A 22,841-nucleotide genomic window follows, 5' to 3' on the forward strand; every position below is an offset into this window, starting at 1 on the left:
TCAATGATGGAGCTAGGGGTATGATGGGGGTCATAGCCCCCTAAATTTAGAAAATTTTAATTCATAGTGTATAAATATATGTATAAAACAAAGTTGGCACCTTCCTCCTTAATTTTTTACAATTTTAATTTATATTATGAGAATTTCATCTTTGAACTAATTTTTTTCTCCAAACAAAGGTTATTTATGTTTTACATACCTTTGGAATTAAAGTTAATATTTTGAAATTTTTAGATGTCATATATTTAAATAGATGAAAATTATTTTAAACATAATATATTAAGATAATTTTGTTAGAAAAAATTTTGGCTTCCAAGCAAAAAATTCTGACTCCATCACTGATCGAAATGTTTCTAGGTGGGATTCGTCTGTAACGAGAGTATGATACGTAATCTTTTTTTTCACTATATTTGATTTTTACTGATGACAAATGACATTGAGTTAATGATCGTCAATTTTGTGAATAATTATGAGCGTAAAATACGTTATGATAATAAGATATGTAGAATTGTGCGAATTGTAATTCAATCGGGCTCCTAAATTTTGGATATGTGATTGTTGTAGTAGTGAGTTTCTTAAATCATCAGTTAATTATTATTACTATTAGTCATGTGGTAAGTGTAGAAGTGATTGGGGATTTGCACATAGGTGATTATTATGTGTTAGCTAAAATTTTAAAGTTTTGATTTTGTGGGATTAGTGGATTACGTAAATTGAGAAGTGGGAATGGATAAAGAGAAATGATAAGAATTATCGAATTGAAATAAATCTAAAATTGTATTTAAAAAGGATTCAAATTTCTGACGCTTATGAAGGCCTCTTGTAAAAACCCTGCCATCTAATACATATAGATATAGATATCACCTAATGGCTAATAGCCAAACAGCAGAAAGCAAAAAAAAAAAAAAAAGAAAAGAAAAGTTAATAAAGTTCAAGAAACAAAATAATAGTGCATTTAAACATTAAGAAGCATGCCTAAAATGTACATGTAGCCAGGGAAGTTTTTATCCTTACACTAAAAATCTATTATTGGACAATAGTATGTACATTATCACCATTTGAATTTGAAATCTAAATTTTACATATATCTATATATCATACATTCAATTGTAATAATATTTACACTATTAATGTATATAAGATTAATTTGAAAGGAAAAAATCAGACTACTTGTAGTAGACTTCGCTTTAGAGATATAATTATAAAAAAATGGAGAAGGATGCCTCAGTTTTTTTTTTTTTTTTTCCCCTTTGGCACAAACAAATGTTCCACGATTAAAACATTATTGCCGCGTGAAATATGCAATAATTGTACCCCTGTCATAAATCGATATCCTGGTACACTCCGGATGGCTGGAACATATTGCTTGGGATAGACGAAATATTAGCTTATGGCAATCTAACCTATTGAGATAGATGTATGGCAATTGCACTTTAAATGGGTTTGGATGGCAAAAAAATTGGATCAACAAGCGGCATGCCATAGACACGCAAGACTGAAAATTTCAGGCTGGGGGGCCTCCATAGTCCATGGCCAATTCAAGATATCCCATAATGTGAATAAATATGAATGAGACGAATGGGGATGGGGCTGCTGGGTTGTTTTCTTTGGATTGCCCACAAAACAGGTCAGAATAGCCCAATTGCTCAGCGACGTAACTGTATGGCCATGCCACCTGAAAAGCTCGTAATTTTAGCTTTCGTCAGTCCCCCTTTTTTTGACTATTCTATATATTCGAATTTAGCGTTGGTAAACCACACTCTCTCCTACTTGTGGCCGTTAAAGAATCAAGCAGTCCATCAAATAAAGTGATAAACGAGTTGTCTCCATTCCGTGGAAAAGGCGAATATGCGCCATGCAATTTTTTCCCCCTTTGGATGCTGCTAATCCAAACATGTTGCCTTACTGATGCTACTTAATCACTGTTTTTTTTTTTTTTTTTTTTTTGGGGTTCCCTTTAACGCTACTGAATCCCTTTTCCTTTTCTTGCATGCTACTTAATCCCAACAAGTGCATTTTGGTTTCCGGGTTTCTGTTGAAATCAGTCTTGGTAGCAGAACTTTGAGTTCTAATCAAGTCTTACACAAAATAAACAAGCCACAGAGGAACTATTCGGCAGCTGGGTAAAATGCATTTTCTTGCTCTTCTTTCAGAACTCTGACGTTTATATTTGTTTTAGTAGTATTATAGTACTCTGTTTTATCAGTGTTTGATATATCGGATTGCTTGACGCTACTCTATTTATTAAGTTAATTATAAAAGTAGTTCTCCAAGTTGGAGAAGGGACAAATGGAAGTGTCATGTGTCTTTACGTATCTGTTTTTTTTTCCTTATTTATTGTTTTCAGACGCCAACAGGCCAAGTTGAAATTGAATTTGCTTGTGTCAAATTCTCTTACATACTTGATTATTATTTGGCTGCTGGCATGCACTCACTTTCCAAGACAAACTAAGGATCCTCTGCTAAAGGATATCCGTATGTCGTGCAAAAGTTAGACCATGGAACATTATTAGGGGGAACTTATTAAGCTAGAGATTTAAGCACCATTATGATGGTTTAAATTATGTGAGATTTAGTCCAACTTGTCAAGCAGCCATTACCTGTATCATGCCTACAAAAGGTTATGGATGTCTTGACTTTGATGGAGGAAACATGGGATTTACTTATCCAGCAGGCCAAGGAGCGTTTATTGTCCTATAATATACTATTTAGTCGTAATGAGTTCTGCTGAGGAAGGAAGTTTGTAGAGGAATTAACTAGAAATAATTCCTCTTTCTCCTTTTTGTTTTGTTTTCCTGTAGGAGTTTGGAGTACTTGAAGTTTTCTAGCAGCTTCCGTATATCATAATGGGGTTGCTAGATTTATTCATGGTTGCTTCTGTGCCTGTTATGAAAGTACTCTTAATTTGCGGACTCGGCTCTTTTCTTGCTTTAGATCATATAGACATCTTGGGAGAGAGTGCAAGGAAGCAGATAAATAATGTAAGCATCAACTTTAGCTTTATCATTCTTCTTGAACAATCATCAGTAACTTTTTCCAATTTAACGGAGTTGTTTAATTTGTGTAACCAGGTTGTGTTTTTCGTATTCAATCCAGCACTTGTCTCCAGCAACCTGGCTCAAACAATTACCTTGGAGAACATCGTATCATTGTGAGTACTTCTGAAATCACTTATTTCAACATAATTTAATTAATTTTGCTCTTTAAACGTAATGTGATGTGGTTTAAAGGAGATTTGTTTTGTTTAGTGCTGATTTTCAGAGCCTGTCAGCTTTAGGCTAGATTTAACTTTAGATGGATGTATTTAGGTGGTTCATGCCGGTCAACATCTTGCTGACTTTTATTCTTGGCTTAGTTTTTGGATGGGTACTTGGCAAAATAACTAAAGCTCCTCAGCATCTGAAAGGCCTTGTAATAGGTTCATGTGCAGCAGGTTAGTGCTAAGTGTTTTCTCATTTCTGCAACTTGATGACTTCCTGTACATCTGCTTAGATACAGTTAAGAAGGCCTGATAGGTTTAACTAAAGCGTGCAGGTGAAGTGTATTGGGGGGGTGAAGTGGCACTTTTTGTCTATCAAATATCTTCCCTAAAACATAATCATTTTCCCCCCTCAAAACAGCGACACTGTTTAAAAGGAGAAAGGTGCCAGAGAGAAATCATATATGAATTGCAGTTTGTCTGCAAAATGAGGAATGTATGTTGTTTAAAATTTCAGTTAGTTATGGATTTAGTGAGATTGGAATGTATGAAAACTGGCCACTTTTATTAGCAATGGATAGATTACCTGTTGCATTCCTTTTACAAGAAAGATAGTTGCAGTGCCATAACACGCTTTTGGGAAAATACCCACAAATCAAGCGATAACAGGATTTGTATTATGACTAGGAAACTTGGGGAATTTGCCTTTGATTCTTGTCCCAGCTATATGCCGTGAAAAGGGTAGTCCATTTGGAGCACCAGATAGCTGCCTTATGTATGGGATGGCTTATGTTTCTCTTTCTATGGCGGTATGTATCATATTTCTTGTTCTGCCTTTATTACTGTAAACGAAGATGACAAACGAAAAGATCAGTGCCAATATTTTGGTCAAAATAATGCATCTCCTTTTTGACTTATTTTAGAGAGCTGATGAGTCTTGTGACTTCATTTGTTAGTAGGTTTCGTTGACCATTTTTTATGTCATGACTTGTGATTTCTTGTTATCATGTCTCAGATAGGAGCCATTTATCTGTGGTCTATTGTTTATAACATTGTTCGTGTATCATCAACTAAGAGCTATGAAGTTATAAATGTGAAGAATAAAAGTTCTGATGAAGAAACCTCAAAATCCCTTCAAGAGCAGTTAATTGATGAGCTTGATTTAGAAGGCACATCTGCCATGGACGATGCAAATGTATCTTTGCTATCATGTGCTAAAACTGATGAGCAAGGAAAGGTCAGCCAATCCATGGCATTTTTGTGTGGATTAGAATATTAGATATGTGTTTTTGTCATTTTTATAGGGTCCTTTCAATTTGATGACTTTCAAGAATTCATTGCAGGTTTTCATCTTGGACAAAATTAAGAAGCAAATATATTCATTTTTCAGAAACATTAATCTGAAGGCCATACTTGCACCTTCAACGACTGCAGCGGTATACCTTTAAGTGTCTGGCAATTCTTTATTGAATCGAATCAAATTCTAGTAGATAGTTTGTAATCCTCAGTAATAGCATCAAAGTCAAATGAAACATTGGGTCATCCTAATCCTGGGTATATTTTTACTAGAGAAGAGAGGGGAAAAAACATTATTTCAGATAGCAATATAATGCCGCAAAGGGGTTAGCGTTTCTATCATATGAACCCAAAGACTCTTAGACGGTAGCCTGCCACACATCAAAAACCATCCTTTATTAGGAAATTGAGTACATTTTGAAAGAAAACCACTCTTTCAAGAATATAAACCTTCTAAGGCAAGGCATTACCAGGTTATTAGTTCTGAATTATTTTCTCATTTAGTTATTGATTAGTGCAGATTGTTGGCTTCATCGTCGGATTAGTGCCCCCCATACAAAGGTTGATGATTGGTGCTAGCGCTCCGCTTCATGTAGTCCAGGATTCTGCTTTATTACTTGGGTAAAACTCCCGCATCCGAAAACTTTCTTGCAGTTTACATTGGAATATCTTCACAAATTATTCTACAACTCTTTCATGATTCTGAAATTTCATCACTGTGGCCTGTACAGAAGCCAAAAAAAAAAAAAAAGAATCTAAATTGCTTGTATTATCAAGGGTACTTGGTCCTCATACTCGATATTACCTAAACAAGTTTGCTGAACTGCTTTGGCATCACACATGGAACAGTATCTAATATTTTGAAATTCTCCACTTCTAATGTATGTTAGTAGTAACTCATTCAGGTTATCTTGGAGCTATAATTTCTCATTTTCCCTTGTCGACTTTTAATTCAATTGCAGGGAAGCAGCAATCCCCATAGTCACACTGATAGTTGGGGCAAACCTCCTTAGAGGTACCAGACTACAAATGTCAAATCCTTCTGTTTTTTGTTTATGTTTTGGAGCTATTGGAGTTTACCTGTGTTATGAGTACCTTTTAATCCAACTTGCATATTTTACCTTTTAGGTCTAAGAGGATCAGGAGTCCAGCTTACTGTCATTCTCGGGATCATTGCTATTCGATATGTTTTCCTGCCTCTGATTGGAGTCTTGGTTATTAGAGGGGCAATTCATCTCGGCTTCGTGCATGCAGATCCCTTATATCAGTTTGTTCTACTACTACAGTATGCTCTTCCCCCTGCCATGAATATAGGTACATTCCTTTTCTCTACCCCAGCAATTACGTGCTTTTAAGTTTCTGTTTTTTTGTACATTGAATTTCAAATGGTGATAAATACATTTGACATTTTTGTCACTGGAAGTAAAGTTTTCATTACTGACAACATTATCCTGCTGCAGTCCAACTTCTCGAGCTTTTCAGTTCCTTGCACGACCATATCTATTCTACACACTATATCCTGTTCAACTATTCGACATTTCTTATGTACATTTGCTAGTTTGTATTCTCAGACAGGAAAAATTTGGAAAGCCCTTCTAACAGATTCATCCATGTAAATGGGATATCAATTTTCTCATTCGGCAGGTACAATTACACAATTATTTGGGTCAGGCCAGTCCGAATGTTCTGTAATTCTGCTGTGGACATACTCAGTTGCATCAGTTTCTCTAACACTTTGGTCAACCTATTTCATGTGGCTAGTAGCCAAATCTTGATTTTGCCGTAGCAGTTGCCAGTTTTGCAACATGTATTCATGTTGTTCTCGTTGCTTCAGCTAATGTAAGAGCGAGCAATATAAAATAGTACCAGCTATCATTGCATAAGCTCACTGTCGATTCAACATTGTGAAAAAGCTTCCAATTTCAAAATTTTCCTCCAGCAGCAAAAGGTGTCATGAAGAGGGTTCTTTTCCATTGATACAAAGATCAAAATAGCCCAACTGTCCAACTAAGTAGCTGTGCGGATGTACCTGAAAACCTTGTGGCTTTTGCACTCTTTTTCCCTTTTAATTATCCTACTTTTCGAATTCAGCGTTCAAAAAGGAAACCCTAAATATCGCCGTTTTGGAGGTTGAACAATTGAGCACTCCAAAAGTTTTAAACGCTGACGCCCAATAAACGAGTTGCTCGGTTCCAATTTGGATGCGTGGCCGCTGTATCAGCAGCAATGTCATGCTCATTCCCATTTGGATGCTGTTGCATGCTGGTAATCCATATTCCGTACTTGTTACCTTGCTAATGCTATCTAATCTTTTCTTTTCTTTGGGAATAGATTCTTGGTTTATATATCTATATATTGGTTCTGGTGTTTTTGCCGTAAACATCTCTTGGGAGCAAAATTTCAGTGACTAATCAAATCTTACAGAAAATAAACAAGCCAAATAGGAACAACTTGGGCAGCTAGATAAGTTGCTTTCTCTTGTTCTTCTTTCAAAAATCTGCCTTTTTTTTTCACTTTACAGTATTACAGAACTCTGTTCATGAGTTTTTGATACGTCGGATGGCTTCATGTTATTATAATAAGTCAATCTTTACAGTGCTCCACTTCAAGTTAGAGAAGGGATGAACAATTGTATCTGGCTTTCCATAAGTATCGGATATCTCTCTGTTACTTGTGTAACGTTTGCAGCAAGCAACAAGCCCAGTTGGCTACAAATTTGCTTATGCCACTATTTTTTCTCTACCTGTTTTCTTTATTCTAGGCTGCTGGCATGCAGTCAACTTTTAGCACAAACTAATGATCATCTACCAAATGATATCTTCATTTTGAGGAAAAGGTAGATCATGGTGCATTATCAGGATTCTTCCCTAACGATTTTGATAAGCTGAAGTTTTTAGCTAGCTAACGTTAATTGTGATGCTTTAGATTGTGTGAGATTTAGTTCAACATGTCAAGCAGCCGTTAATGCCCACCAAAATTTATGGATATCTTGATTTTACAGTACGAAATAGGGGATTTACTTATCCTGCAGGCAAAGCAGCATTTAATTTCTTGGAAAACATTAATAGGACTGAAGAAGTTCTGTCGAGGAAGAAAGCTGATAGAGGAATTAAATAGATGCTATTTCCTCTTTTTCCCCTATGTACTCTTTCGCTCAAGGAGTTTGAAGTTTTCTAGCAGCTTTCAAAATGGGGCTGCTAGATTTATCCTTGGTTGCTTCCATACCTGTTGTGAAAGTGCTCTTGATTTGTGGACTTGGCTCATTTCTTGCTTTGGATCATATAGACATCTTGGGAGACAGTGCCAGGAAGGAGCTGAATAATGTAAACCTCAACCTTTACTTTCTTCTTCCTTCTTGAATACTAGATCAGTATCATTTTCCAATTTAACACAATTCCCATATTGTAAAAATAAATAGATGGTGTTTTTTGTATTCAACCCAGCGCTTGTCTCTAGCAATCTGGCTCAAACAATTACCTCGGAGAACATCATATCGTTGTGAGTACAATTCGGATCACTCATTTCAGCATTAAGTTAGATTTTGCTCTTTGATGGTAATATGATGGAGTTTAAAGGAAATTTTGTTTTGTTTAATTCTGATATTCAGTGCCTTTCAACTTAGTCTAGATTTTAACATAAGATACATATATTTAGGTGGTTCATGCCGCTGAACATCTTGCTGACTTACATTGTTGGCTCATTTCTTGGATGGGAAATTAACAAAATCACTAAATCTCCTCAGCATTTGAAAGGCCTTGTAATGGGTTTATGTGCAGCAGGTTAGTATTTTCTGGATTCCTGCACATCTGCCAGGTACAATTAAAAAGACCTGCTAGACTTAACAAAAGCATGCAGGCGAAGAGTCTTGGCATAAACCGTAGAGAGTAAATTGTGAGCAAAGAAGATAGTGAAATTCAGTAGTTCCTCATACCTCATTGCTTCCCAGATGGTTCGTCATATCCTGTAAACAGAAAATATAAATTCAATTTTGAAAAAAGAAAAATGTGGTTTAAAATCAACAAGGTACTAGCTAGAGAGAAGTCATAGATGAGTTGGAATCTACTTGCAAAACAGGTAGTTGGAGTGATAAGATTATGCCTATATGAAACTACTTATTTTGATACTCCCACAAAAAAAAAAAAAAAAAAAAAAAAAAAAAGCTAAGAAGTTTGTATTATGGCTAGGAAACTTGGGGAGTCTGCCTTTTGTTCTCGTCCCAGCAATATGCCGTGAAAAGGGTAGTCCATTTGGAGCACCAGAGAGCTGCCATAAGTATGCGATGGCTTATGTTTCTCTTTCTATGGCGGTACGTAGCCCAGAGTTTGGCCTGCCTTTGTTACCTTAAACAAGTACAAAATTGAAAAGGGCAAATTACACTTTATCCCCCTATGGCTTAGTATTTTTTATACATAACCCTCTATAGTTTCCAAAGCTATACATAACCTCCTTATGGTTTGAATTAAAGTGTTTTTTTTTTTAATTAAAGTGTCAAAGTAACAGAATGTGCAATTCATAATGAAGTAGCCTAAAATATAAAAAATATCCTTATATAAAATTTAAAATTATTTACTAACCGCATGGGATCACGTGTATATTTTGAAAACTTTAAGGAGGGTATGCATTAAAGTATTAAACCATAAGGGGGTTTTATGGTAAAGCATAAAACCATGCGGGGTTAATGCGTCATGTATATTATGTTTATATATTTTGGCCATTTCAGTCATTTTAATTTTTAAACAAGAGTAATTTCGATGTTTTTAAAAGTTCCGTTACGAATGATCATTTCCGTCACTTTGACACTTTAATCCAAACGATGAGGGAGTTATATATAGCTTTTGAAACCATAGGAGGGTTATATACAAAAAAATTTTAGGGGGTTAAAATGTAATTTACCCAAAATGAAATGATCAGTAGATACATTTTGGTTAGAATAATCTATCTCCTGCTTTACTTAATTTAGAGAGCCTGATAAGTCTCGACTTCATTAATTAGTTGGTGGCATTGTCAATAAAACAAATTCATGGTTGTATCGTTTTCTGTGATTATGTCTCAGATAGGAGCCATTTATCTGTGGTCTATTGTTTACAACACTGTTCGCGTATCATCAACTATGATCAATGAAGTTATAAATGTGAACAATGCAAATTTTGATGAAGAAACCTCAAAGGCCCTTCAAGAGCAGATAAACTCTGAGTTTGACTCAGAATGCACATCTGCTACGGACCATGCAAATGAATCTTCGCTGCCATGCGCTAAAACTGACAAGCAAGGAAAGGTCACCCAATCTGTGGCATTTCATCGTGGATTATATTCTTAGATACGCGTTTTTGTGATTCCATAAGAATTAAGAACCTTGTAATTTGACGCCTTTCAAGATTCCGTTTCAGGTTTTGATCCTGTACACAATTAAGAAGCAATTATATTCGTTTTTCAGAAGCAGTAATCTGAAGGCCATTATTGCACCTTCAACGACTGCAGCGGTACACTTTTCAAGGGCCTGGCAATTCTTTGTTGAATCAATGGCAAATTAACGCATATATATAACTTGATAGTCCTAAGGAGTAGCAGCGTCAAGTGCAGAATAATGTGTTTTGTAATCCTGTCGTGTGTATGTGTCATTTTTACAAGAGAATTTTTTTTTTTTTTTTTATCAAAGTTTTTACAAGAGAATGGAGCGGCAAAATGATGAGCAGAAATTGTTCCAGACGGAACTATCATGCCCAAAAGGGGTTAGCATTTCTATCAGTATCAACCTGAAAGACTGTTAGCCAGTACTAGCCAGTGACACGTTGATAACCATTATTGTTAGGAAGTCAAGCACATCTTTAAAGAAATCCACTCTTTCAAGAACTTGAACCTTTAAAGCAAGGCCATAAGAAAATATCCTTCCTGTTAAAGACTTCATGTATGTTCGTTGTTGACCAATAAGGCAGTAGTGTAAAGTCTGGTGAACCGTATCAGTCTTGCATGTTATGGTTGGGATTGGAAACACGACGACTGCAAAATCAATTTACCAGGACATCACTACTAAAGTACTCTCTCATTTAGTTATTGATCTCTGCAGTACAAAAGTTACTCATTGGCGCCGACGCTCCACTTCATGTAATCCAGGATTCTGCTTTATTGCTGGGGTAAAAATCCTTGATTGGTAACCTTCTAATGCTGTTTACTTTGGAATTCTTATTCCAAAACCCTTTCATAATTCTGAAATTTCATCACCAAACGGTTAGTACAGAAGAAGAAAAGATGCAAACCTGCTTGAATTGTCTAAGGAACTTTGTCGTGATAATTATAGGTATTATCCGACCAAGATTCCTAGACTGATTGAGCATATCATATGTGGGACAGTATCTGATACTCTGAACTTTTCTGTCTCTAGTTAATTTTACCAGTGATTCATTCAGGTTGTCTTACCCTATAATTTCTCATTTTCCTTTATCAATCCTAAAATTCAGTTGCAGAGAAGCAGCAGTTCCCATCATCATACTGACAGTGGGGGGAAACCTCCTTAAAGGTACCAGTACCATACGTTAAATCCTTTTTCTTTTTACTGTCTTGGAGCTATATGACTTGACTTTACCTATGTTACAAATGCCAATTCAATCCAACATTGCAAATTTCACCTTTTAGGTCTAAGAGGACCAGGCGTCCAGCTTTCCCTCATTCTTGGGATCATTGCTGTTCGATCTGTTGTCCTGCCTCTGATCGGAGTTTTGGTTATTAAAGGGGCAATTCATCTGGGCTTCGTGCATGCAGATCCATTGTATCAGTTTGTTCTTCTACTACAGTATGCTCTTCCCCCCGCTATCAATATAGATACATTCATTTTTCTCCACCCCGCCCACAACCAAATGAAAAGATCAAAACAAATCATGTGCACTGGTCTTTAGGTTTTGTGGCTTGCAAATTGAAATTGGAGTGGTGATAAATACTTTTTGAGGTTAAACGCGCTGCTAAATCCGTTAAATCTTTATCCTCAGTTGCGCTTTATCACCCTTAAACTCATTAAATAGGCATTTTATTCCCTTGTTTGATATTTTAAGGAAAAAAAAATCTCCATTCTATATTAGTTATTTCTGACATAATCAAATTTGTTTAGACAAGTTTCGACGTTTTTGCTGCTGACAACATTGTCCAGCTGCGATTCAAATCTCATGCATTTTAGTTCCTTGTACCCTTACATGCATTTCCTAGTTTGTATCTCAGACAGGGCCAAAAAAAAGGTGTAAAGCCCTTCTAACAAATTCACCAATGTACAGTTCATATTTCTCACTTGGCAGGCACAATTACACAAATATTTGGATCAGGGCAGTCAGAATGTGCTGTAATTTTGCTCTGGACATACTCCGTTTCTTCAGTTACTCTAACACTTTGGTCAACCTTTTTCATGTGGCTCGTAGCCTAGTTTCTTGATTTTGCAGTTGCCAATGATATTGCAAGATGTAGTCGACTAGAATTGGCTGCATGAGCTAATATAAGACCGAACCAAATTAACAAATACTATCAAAATATCAAATTCGTTTGTTGCACAAGCTCATTGTGGATGGCTTTGTCCGCTCTCTGTATCAGATCTATCCCAATTTTAATGTTTGACATGGATATTGGACTTCTTTTCCCTTTTTTCTTTTGCTTCTTCTGGCAAGGGGACGTTAATTCACTCCAAAGCTAACAGGAGAAATCCACATATGGCTTACCAATGAGATTGATAAAAGAAAAATTGAAGCCAGTCACACCTTATGGTTAACAAGAATGCTTAATTGGCTGGTATGAGTTGGAATCTCAACCTGTTGTGGGCTAAAATTAGGCCTAGCAGATTGGGATTAACTAATTGATTTCATCATTAGTATTCCACAATGTGGTAAGAGCAAATTAAAAACGGAAGAAGTTAAATAATTTATATGCACATTTTAATTTTGGATCAGTATTTTTTTTTTTTATAAAGAGCAAATTTTATTAATGAACTATGATAGGATTTACATCACTATCATAATAATATGATAAACATGCACTAGTTGGATTTACATCACTATCATATCATAACATAATGACATGCCAAACATGCACTAGTTTGATTTGCATCTATGTCCTAATGGCGGGTTAAATATGCATTAGAAATAACATATCTGCAATTAATATAACAGATACAATTGATTTGAAAATTTTTGAATAAATATAGAAAATATAAAAAAAAATTTAATTATTTTTTTATAAGATAAATCGCTGCAGCTCGTTAGCAGAGACTTAATTAAAAAAAAATCTATCGGATAGAGAAAGACCTTTTGAGAAAAAGAAAAGAAGTAAATAGAAGTTGGAGAAAAAAGAGGTACAGATAAAGAATTGTTGGATTAGTATTTCATAGATTAAAAATAAAAACAATTTTGTACACAACCGGATAAATGTCAAATCTCTCTCTTTTGATCATCTAATTAGAATTTTGTACACAACTAGATAATTTTCAAATATCTCTCTTTTGATCATCTAATTTTGTGTTGAAATCTTCTTCTTCAATAAAATAAAATAAAAAAGAATTGTGTTGAAATCTAACGGCCCTCCTTTCCACAAAGAAAGAGATCCACGGTTCTCTTTCGTCCTCATTATAATTCTTTTAGTAAAATGAAAACTTTATCTCAAAAAAAAAAAGATGAAAAAAAGGAAAAACAAAACAAAACAAAGCTCTCTTCTTCCTCTGAACGCTAACTGCAACTTCAAACTTCCCTGAACAAGCTATCATTTTCCACAGAACCCCTAATCATCTCAAAGTTCGCCAAATTATCTTGAACGTCATTTCAGCTCAACTGCCCATTCACAGCAAAATTGACGGTTAGTCTCTCACTAATCACTATGCCCTACTACTCCTTCGTGCCATCTTGAATTTCGTTTCTGTTCCATGTATGCAGCTTTATTTGAAGAATATGAAAATTATTTGTTTGATTTATGTACCTGTAGAATAATTATTTGCTACGAGAAAACCATGGATTTTGAACCACTAACAGTGGGCAATGATGTAACTGAATTTGACATGTTGGGACTGGGTATCGGAATTGGTTTGGGAGAAGAAACCATTGATATTGCGCATCCAATGGATGAGGATGAGGACGAGGATGAGGATAAAGATAGAAACTTTGTGAACCCTTTTCATAGTAGTAGTGATGGGGTGAATTTCAGTGGCAATGGCGGTAATTCTGGAGAAATTTGTGTTCTTGGTGGAGATACGAATCTTGAACCCTATGAGGGAATGGAATTTGAGTCTGAGGAAGCTGCAAAAGCGTTTTATAATTCGTATGCACGTAGGATAGGTTTTAGTACTCGTGTAAGTATGTCCAGGAAGTCTAGGCGTGATGGTGCTATTATACAAAGGTCGTTTGTTTGTGCGAAAGAAGGGTTTCGTATAGAGAAGGAGAAGTCTGGGTGTAACGGTGGTAGGGCTAAGCGGCCTCGGGCTGAGACTAGGGTAGGGTGTAAGGCGATGTTGGTGGTTAAGATTCAAGATTCGGGAAGTTGGGTCGTGTCTAGTTTTGTGAAAGGGCATAACCATGAGCTTGTTCCGCCTGATAAGGTGCATTGTCTACGTTCACACAGGCATGTTTCTGGGGCTGCCAAGTCATTGATCGATACCTTGCAAGGGGCTGGTATTGGCCCCAGTGGGATAATGTCAGCTTTGATAAAGGAGTATGGAGGAATTAGTAATGTTGGGTTTACGGAGCGTGATTGTAGGAATTATATGAGAAGTAGTAAACAGAGGACTCTTGGGGGTGATACTCAGGTTCTCTTGGATTATTTTAAACAGAAGCACTTGGAGAATCCTGCTTTTTTTTATGCAGTGCAGGGAGATGAGGATCAGTGCATGAGCAATATCTTTTGGGCTGATCCTAAGGCTCTGTGTAATTATACTTATTTTGGGGATACTGTTACATTTGATTCAACTTATAGGTCCAACAGGTATAGGTTGCCTTTTGCCCCATTTACAGGGGTGAATCATCATGGACAGCCTGTTTTGTTTGGATGTGCCCTTCTCATAAATGAGTCTGAGGCATCATTTGTTTGGTTGTTTAAAACTTGGCTCGCTGCAATGTCTGGTAAGCTGCCCATCTCAATCACGACTCATCATGATCGAGTGATTCGTTCAGCTGTCACCCAAGTTTTTCCTGAGGTACGTCACAGATTCTGCAAGTGGCACATTTTCAAGGAATGTCAGGAAAAGTTATCTCCCATGCTTTCTGAACATCCAACTTTTGAGGCAGAGCTTCATAAATGTGTCAACTTTACTGATTCTATTGAAGAATTTGAATCTTGTTGGTGTAACCTTATTGATGGATATGCTCTTCGGGAAAATGAATGGCTTCAAAATGTTTATGCTGATCGCAAGCAGTGGGTTCCTGTGTACTTGAGGGATACTTTTTTTGCTGAACTGTCTATTACACAGCGCAGTGACAGCATGAACTCCTACTTTGACGGATATGTAAATGCTTCAACAACAGTTCAATTATTTATAAAACAGTATGAGAAGGCTCTGGAGAGTCGCCACGAGAAAGAGGTTAAAGCGGATTATGATACCATGAACGCTGCACCCATTCTAAAGACGCCATCACCAATGGAAAAACAAGCAGCTGATATTTATACTAGGAAACTATTTATTAAGTTTCAAGAAGAATTGGTAGAAACACTTACCTTCTTGGCTACAAAAATTGAGGATCAGGAGGAAGCCACCACGTATCAAGTTGCCAAATTTGGGGAAAGTCATAAAGTTCACTTCGTCAGATATAGTGTCAGAGAAACGAAAGCAACCTGTAGCTGTCAGATGTTTGAGTTCTCTGGTCTACTTTGCAGACATATATTAACATTCTTTAGGGTTGCAAATGTTCTGACTCTTCCACCTCTTTATGTTTTAAGAAGATGGACAAAAAGTGCGAGAAGCAGTCTAATGTTGGAGGACGCAACCAATGATCTGTCAAATGGCTCTCGAGAATCTCTTACTGCCAGATATAACAAACTTCGTCATGAGGTTTTCAAATATGTGGATGAAGGTATGCAGACTGAGGAAACTTATAATGCGGCAATGGATGCCTTGCGAGAGGCTGCAAATAAAGTTTCCATGGCTAGAAAGACGGCAAGAACAAGTTCAGATTCCAATAGAACCCGCAAGCAGGATCATTCTACACTTGAACATGATGAAAGTAACATTGATGGTGTTCATCCATTGGATTCGGTGAGTTTTTTTATTCTTTTCATTCTGATGAAACTTTTCATGGAAAAGGTTTTCAGTTGCATGTCTTATTCTTGCTATTAATTTTTTATTTAATTTAGTGTTCCCTTGCATGTCTTGTATTTCCCATAGAGGAATGACTCCTATATTGAGGAAGCATTTCAGATTGTTGGCAGTTTTTCCATACAGCACATTGGTGCTCCTGTTGTCATGAATCGTTAAGAAGACACAATACAGCCTCTTTGAGTCGGTCTACAACAGTTTTTCCATAAAAACTCTTTCCTTTTTTTTTTCTTTCCTGCATGCCCCATTGAGTCGGTCTACATACAGCCTTTTATTTGATTAGTGGTCAGTTTGCTATACAGCCTTCTAAAATACCATGCTCTTTTATGAGAATCTTTTTGTACACATACAAGGTGAAATAGTAAATTAGTGTGGCTGATCATTTATTGGAGAATATTCGTGTAATCTTTTTCGTTTTCTTTTTTCCTTTTTAAATGCCTGCAGTAAATACAATAGTTTATGTGCCAGTCATGTTGAGAAAATGTCATGCTTGATAATTTAATGTGCGAATTAGCAGAGAGAAAGAGAAAAATGGAGAAACTTATCTGATCATAGAAAAAGTGGAGAAACTTGTTTCTTTTTTTTTTTTAAAATTCTGGACTAATTTCATCAAAAATTTACCTTTTTGGTTTAGGATGAGCAGGACAAGAAGATACAGAAACTCACACGGCAGCTTAAGCGTGCTCAACGGAAATGTGAAGCATACCGGGCTAATTTATTGTCAGTTCTGAAAGATATTGAGCAGCAAAAGTTGCAACTGTCTGTAAAAGTTCAGAACATTAAGTTAGACATGAAAGATTAGAAATAAAGTAACTCTCTTTCTGTTTACATGCTGAATGGTAGAGAATATGCAGCAGAAGTCATTCACTGTAGACATGGAATTCTTGCACTGGAAGTGGTACGCAATCTTGGGGTCATAATTAAATACAATTACCAAAGTTGTGTGTATCTAAGACTGTTCAGAGTTGATTTTGATGTCCTTTAACCTGGTATCATGCAGAATTATCAGAATGAGCTAGCAAGATTTTTCATTTCTATTCCACTTATTTTCTCTCACAGTTGACCTGAATCTTATGGGGATTAACGTGAATACAAGAGCAGCAGTAGGATGAAACTTTTTTTGTAGGTTATAGTAGTTATATTGCCATAACTTCTATGGCTTCAAGGTTTTGTAATGATCATGAAGTCATTTAAGATGGAGAATCTCAATAGAGGTTCAAGACCAACATGGGCTTATTCTTGTGAGACGCAAAGATTTGAGAAAGTCGGTAGTTAGCTCCACTGGGTCTAAGATATGTGGCCAATCCTGTGTTTGAGATTCAACTAAAGGTGGTCTTTTTCTTTCGCTTTTGGCTGCCACAAAATGTTTCTTTGAAACTCTACAAAAATTTGACTCGTGCACCGAAAGCTTGTACATATTTCATCAACTGCTCGTGACCTTGCAGAGTGTTGGATTTAAAAGTGCATTTGGCACAATTTTTACGATTTAACAACTAAGCTAATTCTTTAAAATTCACTTTGCTGAATGAAAATGAGATTCTTCAAATTCTCACAGAGTGTTATGTCCAAGTCTTGAAAATTAAGAACGCATTCTTGAAACGAAAATCAAGCTAATGCAAACTGAAACTGCAGCAGCAACCTAAGATCAGCAGCCCGGATGGTGCTAGCTGGCGGGTAGTTCCTCTTTGTTTGTGCAGGCAACGCTTGCGTCTACGCTCGGCACAAACTTGCACTTCTGCGGGCAATACTTGGAATTTGTTGCAATTCTTGCGATGAGAGAAAGTATCAGCTAAAAAATTCGCAATTGAAGATCAGCATAACCAACCCTTTCCTTGTGCCTTTCAAAGAGATCTTGTAGTGCAGCAACAAATTGCCCATGCACTTCATCAACCTTCATCGAATTTAATTGACCAGCAGAAAAAGGAAAATAGAAAAAAGATTGAAAGTTATTTCCAATGACTTGGCAGCCAAATAGTTTCCTACAGAAAGAAATTAGAATCGATTGGAAAACTAAATCCATTTTTCCCTTTTAACAAATGCAACTTCGGCAAAATACTAGAAGCATTTTGAGAGGTGCCTAGTCACCTGGGCAAGTGTTTACCTTGCATGTCAATGACAAAAAATCCTCAAGGCATAATTTAACCGTCCTTTCTGAATTTGAACGCCGATTGAATTTACAAAGTATAAGGGATTATTACATGATTAATATATACTAGTCTTACACTAATCAATAAGGAGGAAAGTCTTATCCGTAGACATAAACGAGTTGAATTCAATGGGAGAAACACATTGATATATGATTCGCTAAGATGGTGTTTAAGAAGGATACCTCTTTCACGGTGGGTTGTGGATTTTGTTGGAGGACAATAGGTTTTCCAACCACAACATGCATTGGACGCCTAAAAGGTATAGGAGACCTGCAAGAGGTCAAGCAACTCCATAACCAGCCGTATCATAGAAGGAGAACAAAAAAATGAAGCTTAGTTTTCTTCAGCAGAAGCTGAATGATACTTTGTAGCAGATACAAGAAGCCAGAAATACAGAGGTCCTGGCAACTATGCTGTTGCTGATAACCTTGTTATTGAACCGGGTTGTTGCGAAAACACATAGACGTCATCATTATGATACCATTTTAACACATGAAAACTCGAGAAGGAAAAGTTGATAATGCATTAGAGCACCGTTTTGCTCTTGCAATTCCGTTGAAATTAACTTACCCAAGTGTGCCCCAGAAAATAACTGGCATAAACTTGATAGCTCTCGAGAACTGCAAGAACCATTTTCCCTTGGGCTTCCACCACTTGTACGCTTCTGACTGCTCAAGAAATGGCCCATGAAAACATAAATTCAAGGTTTGTAGTGTAGAACACAAATTAATTCAACATCCTCAAACGATTGCTTGCTACTTTCCCTTAAAATGGGAAAAAAAGAACAGAACAAGTTTTCTTGCTACCCGATCCTATGTGCTCATTTTCCACGAATAAATACCTGGCCAAAGCAAAAAACCGGGACCAGCGGTTTGCCCGTCTCCATAGCAACCCGTACAAATCCTTTCCTTTTTTTGAGGAAGACATTCTACAAGTGTTTTCAGCAATTAATCAGCTGTTAGCGAAGTCATTGGCGTGAAAACAAGAGGAAAAGGATGCAAATACAGTTCTTTCCGATACAATAATCTCGGTATATAAGCATGGGAAATGGTGAATTTGGCCTTCTATCATCTCACACTAAATCAGAAACACATATTGACAATGTGATTGTAAACCATCATGTTTTTTAAGTAAAAGAACAAGGTGAAAAAGTTGAACCTCTGAACCAGGCTCCATATAGTACGTTTCTTGAGTTCCTCCTGGCACTATGATGCAGCTATAGCCAGATTCCAAAAGGGTAAGAAAATTTTTCTTGGTTGCCGGTTTAATTCCCAACCATGTGGCTATATGTCGCAAGAACGGTGCATAAAAAACCTGAAAAGTGCATTAACAGGAAAAGTCAAGCTTTAAAAATCTCATCATAACCGTCAATTTGTCATCTTAAAGAGTATAGATACAAAATTCTACAAGGGCATAGATCATACAGCACTAGTTCCGAGGATTTTGGTCTTTGGGAGTGGCATGAATCCTGTAAGGTTGGAAAGTGCAATTTCCCCAATTGGCACAAGTGAATGTGGCTCGTACCCGAAAACTGCAAACGCAAAAGATCTAGTTCATCATCTTATGCTAGGAAGACAGGAAAGGTAGAGGGTGCCACGGTAATTGGCCGATCATTTCCAAGCACGAAAGCTACCCAAATAATTTTGCATCCAAGTAGGAGATTTAACTAAAATCAATAAGAAGTTTACCGTAAGCTTGTTTAGGATCGAAGGCTTTATAGTCCTCCACATACAGATTAACTGGAAAGTAACCACAAGCATGCTTACATATATACCTGAAGATGTCACCACGTAAACATGAAATCTCGTATCAATATGGATAACAAAAGTAGTACACAACATAATACAGAAAAATTCATGTCCAATTGGAACCTGTATTAAATTAAATGTGCTTTTTAATCACTTTTTTTTTATCTCATAGTCATAAAATATATAAGTAGTTTAACAACTCAATCCAAAAGAGAGAATAATATATAAGTAGTTTAATCAACCTTGATAAGTTCCGTCCCCATTTGCTTCCTTCGCAAGTTGGAAGCACCGTAAATAAAATCAGCAACGCTATGACCCTGGAGAGAGAGAGAAAGCAAAAAAAAAGAGAGAGAGTTCATATGTTCCTACATTTAGAGGATATATAAAAAATGAAGAGAGAAAAGGAAACGAACACCAAAGCTTTGGAGGGAGGAAGAATTATGAAGGAAGCCAAGACGATGAGGCCGATAAGATGAGCGCAACCAAGCACAAGCATAAGGGCGAAAACGGCGTGAAGTATGGAGCCCGGAGCTCCCCTGAACTCCGCCGCATGAGTTGGCTCAGTCGCAGTCCCCGGGGCTGGCCGTCGGCGACTCAATTCTCCATCGTCCTTCTTCTCCATATACCCGGCAAATGATTAAATATGTTGTGGTAAGACTAAAACTAGAAATTTATCATTTGCATGTTGCCTCAGACTCAGATATATAAACACTATTGGGTATAAGACACAAACAAACGTCAAGCACGAGCATGTGCGCCATTAATGGTGCACAGGAAGGTGGTTGAGCCACTTGATAGTAAATGCGACCGGTTACCCAGAGAGTCTGCTCTGCTGCTTGGTTTGGGTTTCAAGGCCAAGAAAGAACACTTGGGATCCTCACGGGTAGTAAAATTATGCTTTCAGTTTTGGTCTATCACAAAATTACTACTGTCACCTACTTATAATCCACCTATAGGGAAAATAAGAGAAAAAAAAAAAAAAAAAAAAGAACTTGCGTCTTTTCCTATTTGGGGATAGTTTCAGATTCTATCATCCTCACGGGTTGTAGCCAGGCGCATGATTTCAGATCGTCCTCATTTCAAAAAAAAAAAAGAATTGATTCGTCCTTGTCGAAATATTGGCAAAAAAAAAAAAAAAACTTTCTTCTTTTTAGTAGTCCATGTGTTTGCATATATAATAACCACATATTTTATGTTTTGATGGATCTTTCAAGTCAAATAATACTACACCATTTGATGGATCCGAGCCTCCGTGCAAGCAAGGTGAAGAAGCTGCAGTGTAACTATAGGTCAGAGTGGATTGAACTATAACATTAACAGGTCAATCTGACGTTAGTCAAATTAGTCAAAATAAACTAAACGGATATGGTTCGATAGGAATTATGATTGAACCATTAATTGCGCTGCGCGGTTACACCCACCTAACCGTACGTACGTGACCCTCAATCCCCATCCCCTTGATGGCGTTTCTGACAATTTCAGATAGCTCCCCTCAAGTTTATTAAATTACAACTACTCCTTTGCTTTTACTATTTATATAATAATTATAAGCTCAAAAAACTATCATTTTTTTTCAAAAATCCTAAACTACCTTTTTTGTACAAAAATAAAACAAAAAATATTTTGCTAATTGCTTTCTTCCATATTTCAACCAAATCTGCTATACTAATAAACTAGCCTAAAAAATAGTCTTATTTCAAATTTTAAACTCAAGTAATTCTATCATCATAGTCATAAAATTGCTTCTTCCAAAGCATGCATTCAATTCTAAATATTCTTTTCATCCTTCAGAAATATTATCATCAGATGGTTTCATGGAATGGTCAAATTCACAATCACTGCCCTTATATTTCCATAATTTTCAACATAGGACACGCTCCATATAAGTTGCTCAACTTCTACTACATGAGCCACATTATGGCCTTGAAGAAAATCCTTTGGAGAGATTTAGACATGCATGAGATTAATCAAGTTTAAGAGAAGGAAGGCATCATTATGACTATAGGGATTTTCAAGAAATTCATTTTGCCAAAAATCAAGACTCTATTTATAACTAATCACACCCCAAATTTCAAAATCCAATGCTCACACCTTCTCAAAACAAAATAATCTAGTCTACTATCAAATCTCCAAACATGTTAACATCTTAAATTCAGAGAAGAAACTCATGGCGAAACCACAACCAACAATTGTCAAGTATTAAAAAAATATAAATGTACTTATTAACATCTTCAAAAAAATTTTGGATGGATGATAAACAAATTAGTAAATTTACCAATTTCGTCCATCTTCCTCTTTTGGCCAATAATTGCATTATTTGTTCCATTATTATTTTATGACTCTTCATCTCTTTTTAGTTTGATCATGAAATCTGAATTTTACTTCAACCATCAAATCTAATCCTTTAACTAAACTTGTGATTTGACAATTCTAAAGAGAAGAAAGAAGGAATAGGAAAATATAGTAAAGTTTGAGGGATCATTTCTGGTGTAGTTGGCTGTAGTTAGAGGCAATGATTGATGGTAATTTGAAAGCGAATTCTAGGAGGAAGAGGTTGATAGATGAGAACGGAGTGACAATAAGTAAGAGAAAAATCGTCGTTAGTTGTAACGTGTAAATAGAATGGTCGAAAAAGTCAAATTTCTTTATTTTTAATCTCATTTCATTATACTGTGAATTATTTATTAAGTGAAGGTCATTATAGTCATTTTATTGTGATAAGGGAGGTCAGTATAATTTATAAAATCTAAAGAGAGCCGAGTGAAATTGTCATAAATCTCAAGGGAGGTTTGTGAAATTATCGCTAGTCTTTAAGAAGAAGAAGAAGAACAAGGGGGATAAAACAACCCCCTCTCGCCAAAAAAAAAAAGGGAAAAAAAGGGCACCTTGTACGGTAACTTCACGAAAGTACTGGATACAACTTTTACTTATGCTGATTGATGCAACTCCAAAGTTCATGGGAAGATCTCAAAAGTTGCCGGCTTTTGAGGTTTCTTCAGGGATTAGGTTTATTAATCTAATTTTCGTCAAAAAAAAAAAGTCAATTCTTAGGAAAAGGTCAAGAGGCAAATTCCTGCATAGGGTAGTTATACTGGGTTTCGTGGGGGGTCGTCACTTCTTAGTAGCAGCGGGCCTACTGGCTTGCCCTTGTGGGGTTGCCATCCCACATCGGTTCTTGGGGGGGT

At 36.4% G+C, this 22,841-nt stretch overlaps 4 protein-coding genes across 6 annotated transcripts; 3 read left to right on the top strand and 1 right to left on the bottom strand.

Annotated features, from left to right (window-relative positions):
- Positions 1-1,787: 1,787 nt before the first annotated feature.
- LOC113777887 (protein PIN-LIKES 3-like) lies at positions 1,788-6,817 on the top strand. Of its 3 annotated transcripts, none has more exons than XM_027323113.1 (11): positions 1,788-2,123; positions 2,802-2,981; positions 3,072-3,151; positions 3,309-3,433; positions 3,887-4,008; positions 4,215-4,436; positions 4,543-4,635; positions 5,016-5,116; positions 5,458-5,510; positions 5,624-5,809; positions 6,140-6,817. In XM_027323113.1, the coding sequence occupies exons 2-11, from the start codon at positions 2,847-2,849 to the stop codon at positions 6,268-6,270; spliced, it is 1,248 nt and encodes a 415-aa protein (XP_027178914.1). In that variant the 5' UTR covers positions 1,788-2,123; positions 2,802-2,846; the 3' UTR covers positions 6,271-6,817. The 3 variants fall into 3 exon arrangements, with proteins under 3 accessions (XP_027178914.1, XP_027178915.1, XP_027178917.1); XM_027323114.1 differs by lacking the exon at positions 6,140-6,817 and adding an exon at positions 5,956-6,133; XM_027323116.1 differs by lacking the exon at positions 1,788-2,123 and having other exon boundaries at positions 2,890-2,981; positions 3,389-3,433.
- On the top strand, positions 6,690-11,407 carry LOC113778007 (protein PIN-LIKES 1-like). The gene is made up of 10 exons (XM_027323250.1): positions 6,690-6,760; positions 7,564-7,818; positions 7,914-7,993; positions 8,150-8,274; positions 8,680-8,801; positions 9,549-9,770; positions 9,883-10,024; positions 10,560-10,626; positions 10,957-11,009; positions 11,126-11,407. Exons 2-10 carry the CDS (start codon positions 7,684-7,686, stop codon positions 11,383-11,385), a joined length of 1,206 nt encoding a protein of 401 aa, XP_027179051.1. The 5' UTR covers positions 6,690-6,760; positions 7,564-7,683; the 3' UTR covers positions 11,386-11,407.
- Positions 11,408-13,167: 1,760 nt separating this feature from the next.
- Positions 13,168-16,797, top strand: LOC113777614 (protein FAR1-RELATED SEQUENCE 5-like). The gene is made up of 2 exons (XM_027322762.1): positions 13,168-15,701; positions 16,396-16,797. Exons 1-2 carry the CDS (start codon positions 13,383-13,385, stop codon positions 16,561-16,563), a joined length of 2,487 nt encoding a protein of 828 aa, XP_027178563.1. The 5' UTR covers positions 13,168-13,382; the 3' UTR covers positions 16,564-16,797.
- A 481-nt stretch (positions 16,798-17,278) lies between these two features.
- Positions 17,279-20,333, bottom strand: LOC113777615 (diacylglycerol O-acyltransferase 2-like). Its single transcript, XM_027322763.1, has 9 exons — positions 20,070-20,333; positions 19,899-19,973; positions 19,597-19,682; positions 19,333-19,439; positions 19,067-19,222; positions 18,750-18,836; positions 18,479-18,576; positions 18,091-18,178; positions 17,279-17,652 (listed from the first exon to the last, which is right to left on the bottom strand). The coding sequence occupies exons 1-9, from the start codon at positions 20,276-20,278 to the stop codon at positions 17,551-17,553; spliced, it is 1,008 nt and encodes a 335-aa protein (XP_027178564.1). The 5' UTR covers positions 20,279-20,333; the 3' UTR covers positions 17,279-17,550.
- Positions 20,334-22,841: the final 2,508 nt, after the last annotated feature.

The sequence above is a fragment of the Coffea eugenioides genome, chromosome 7 (genome assembly GCF_003713205.1).
Source record: "Coffea eugenioides isolate CCC68of chromosome 7, Ceug_1.0, whole genome shotgun sequence".
In the NCBI taxonomy this organism is placed as follows: domain Eukaryota; kingdom Viridiplantae; phylum Streptophyta; class Magnoliopsida; order Gentianales; family Rubiaceae; genus Coffea; species Coffea eugenioides.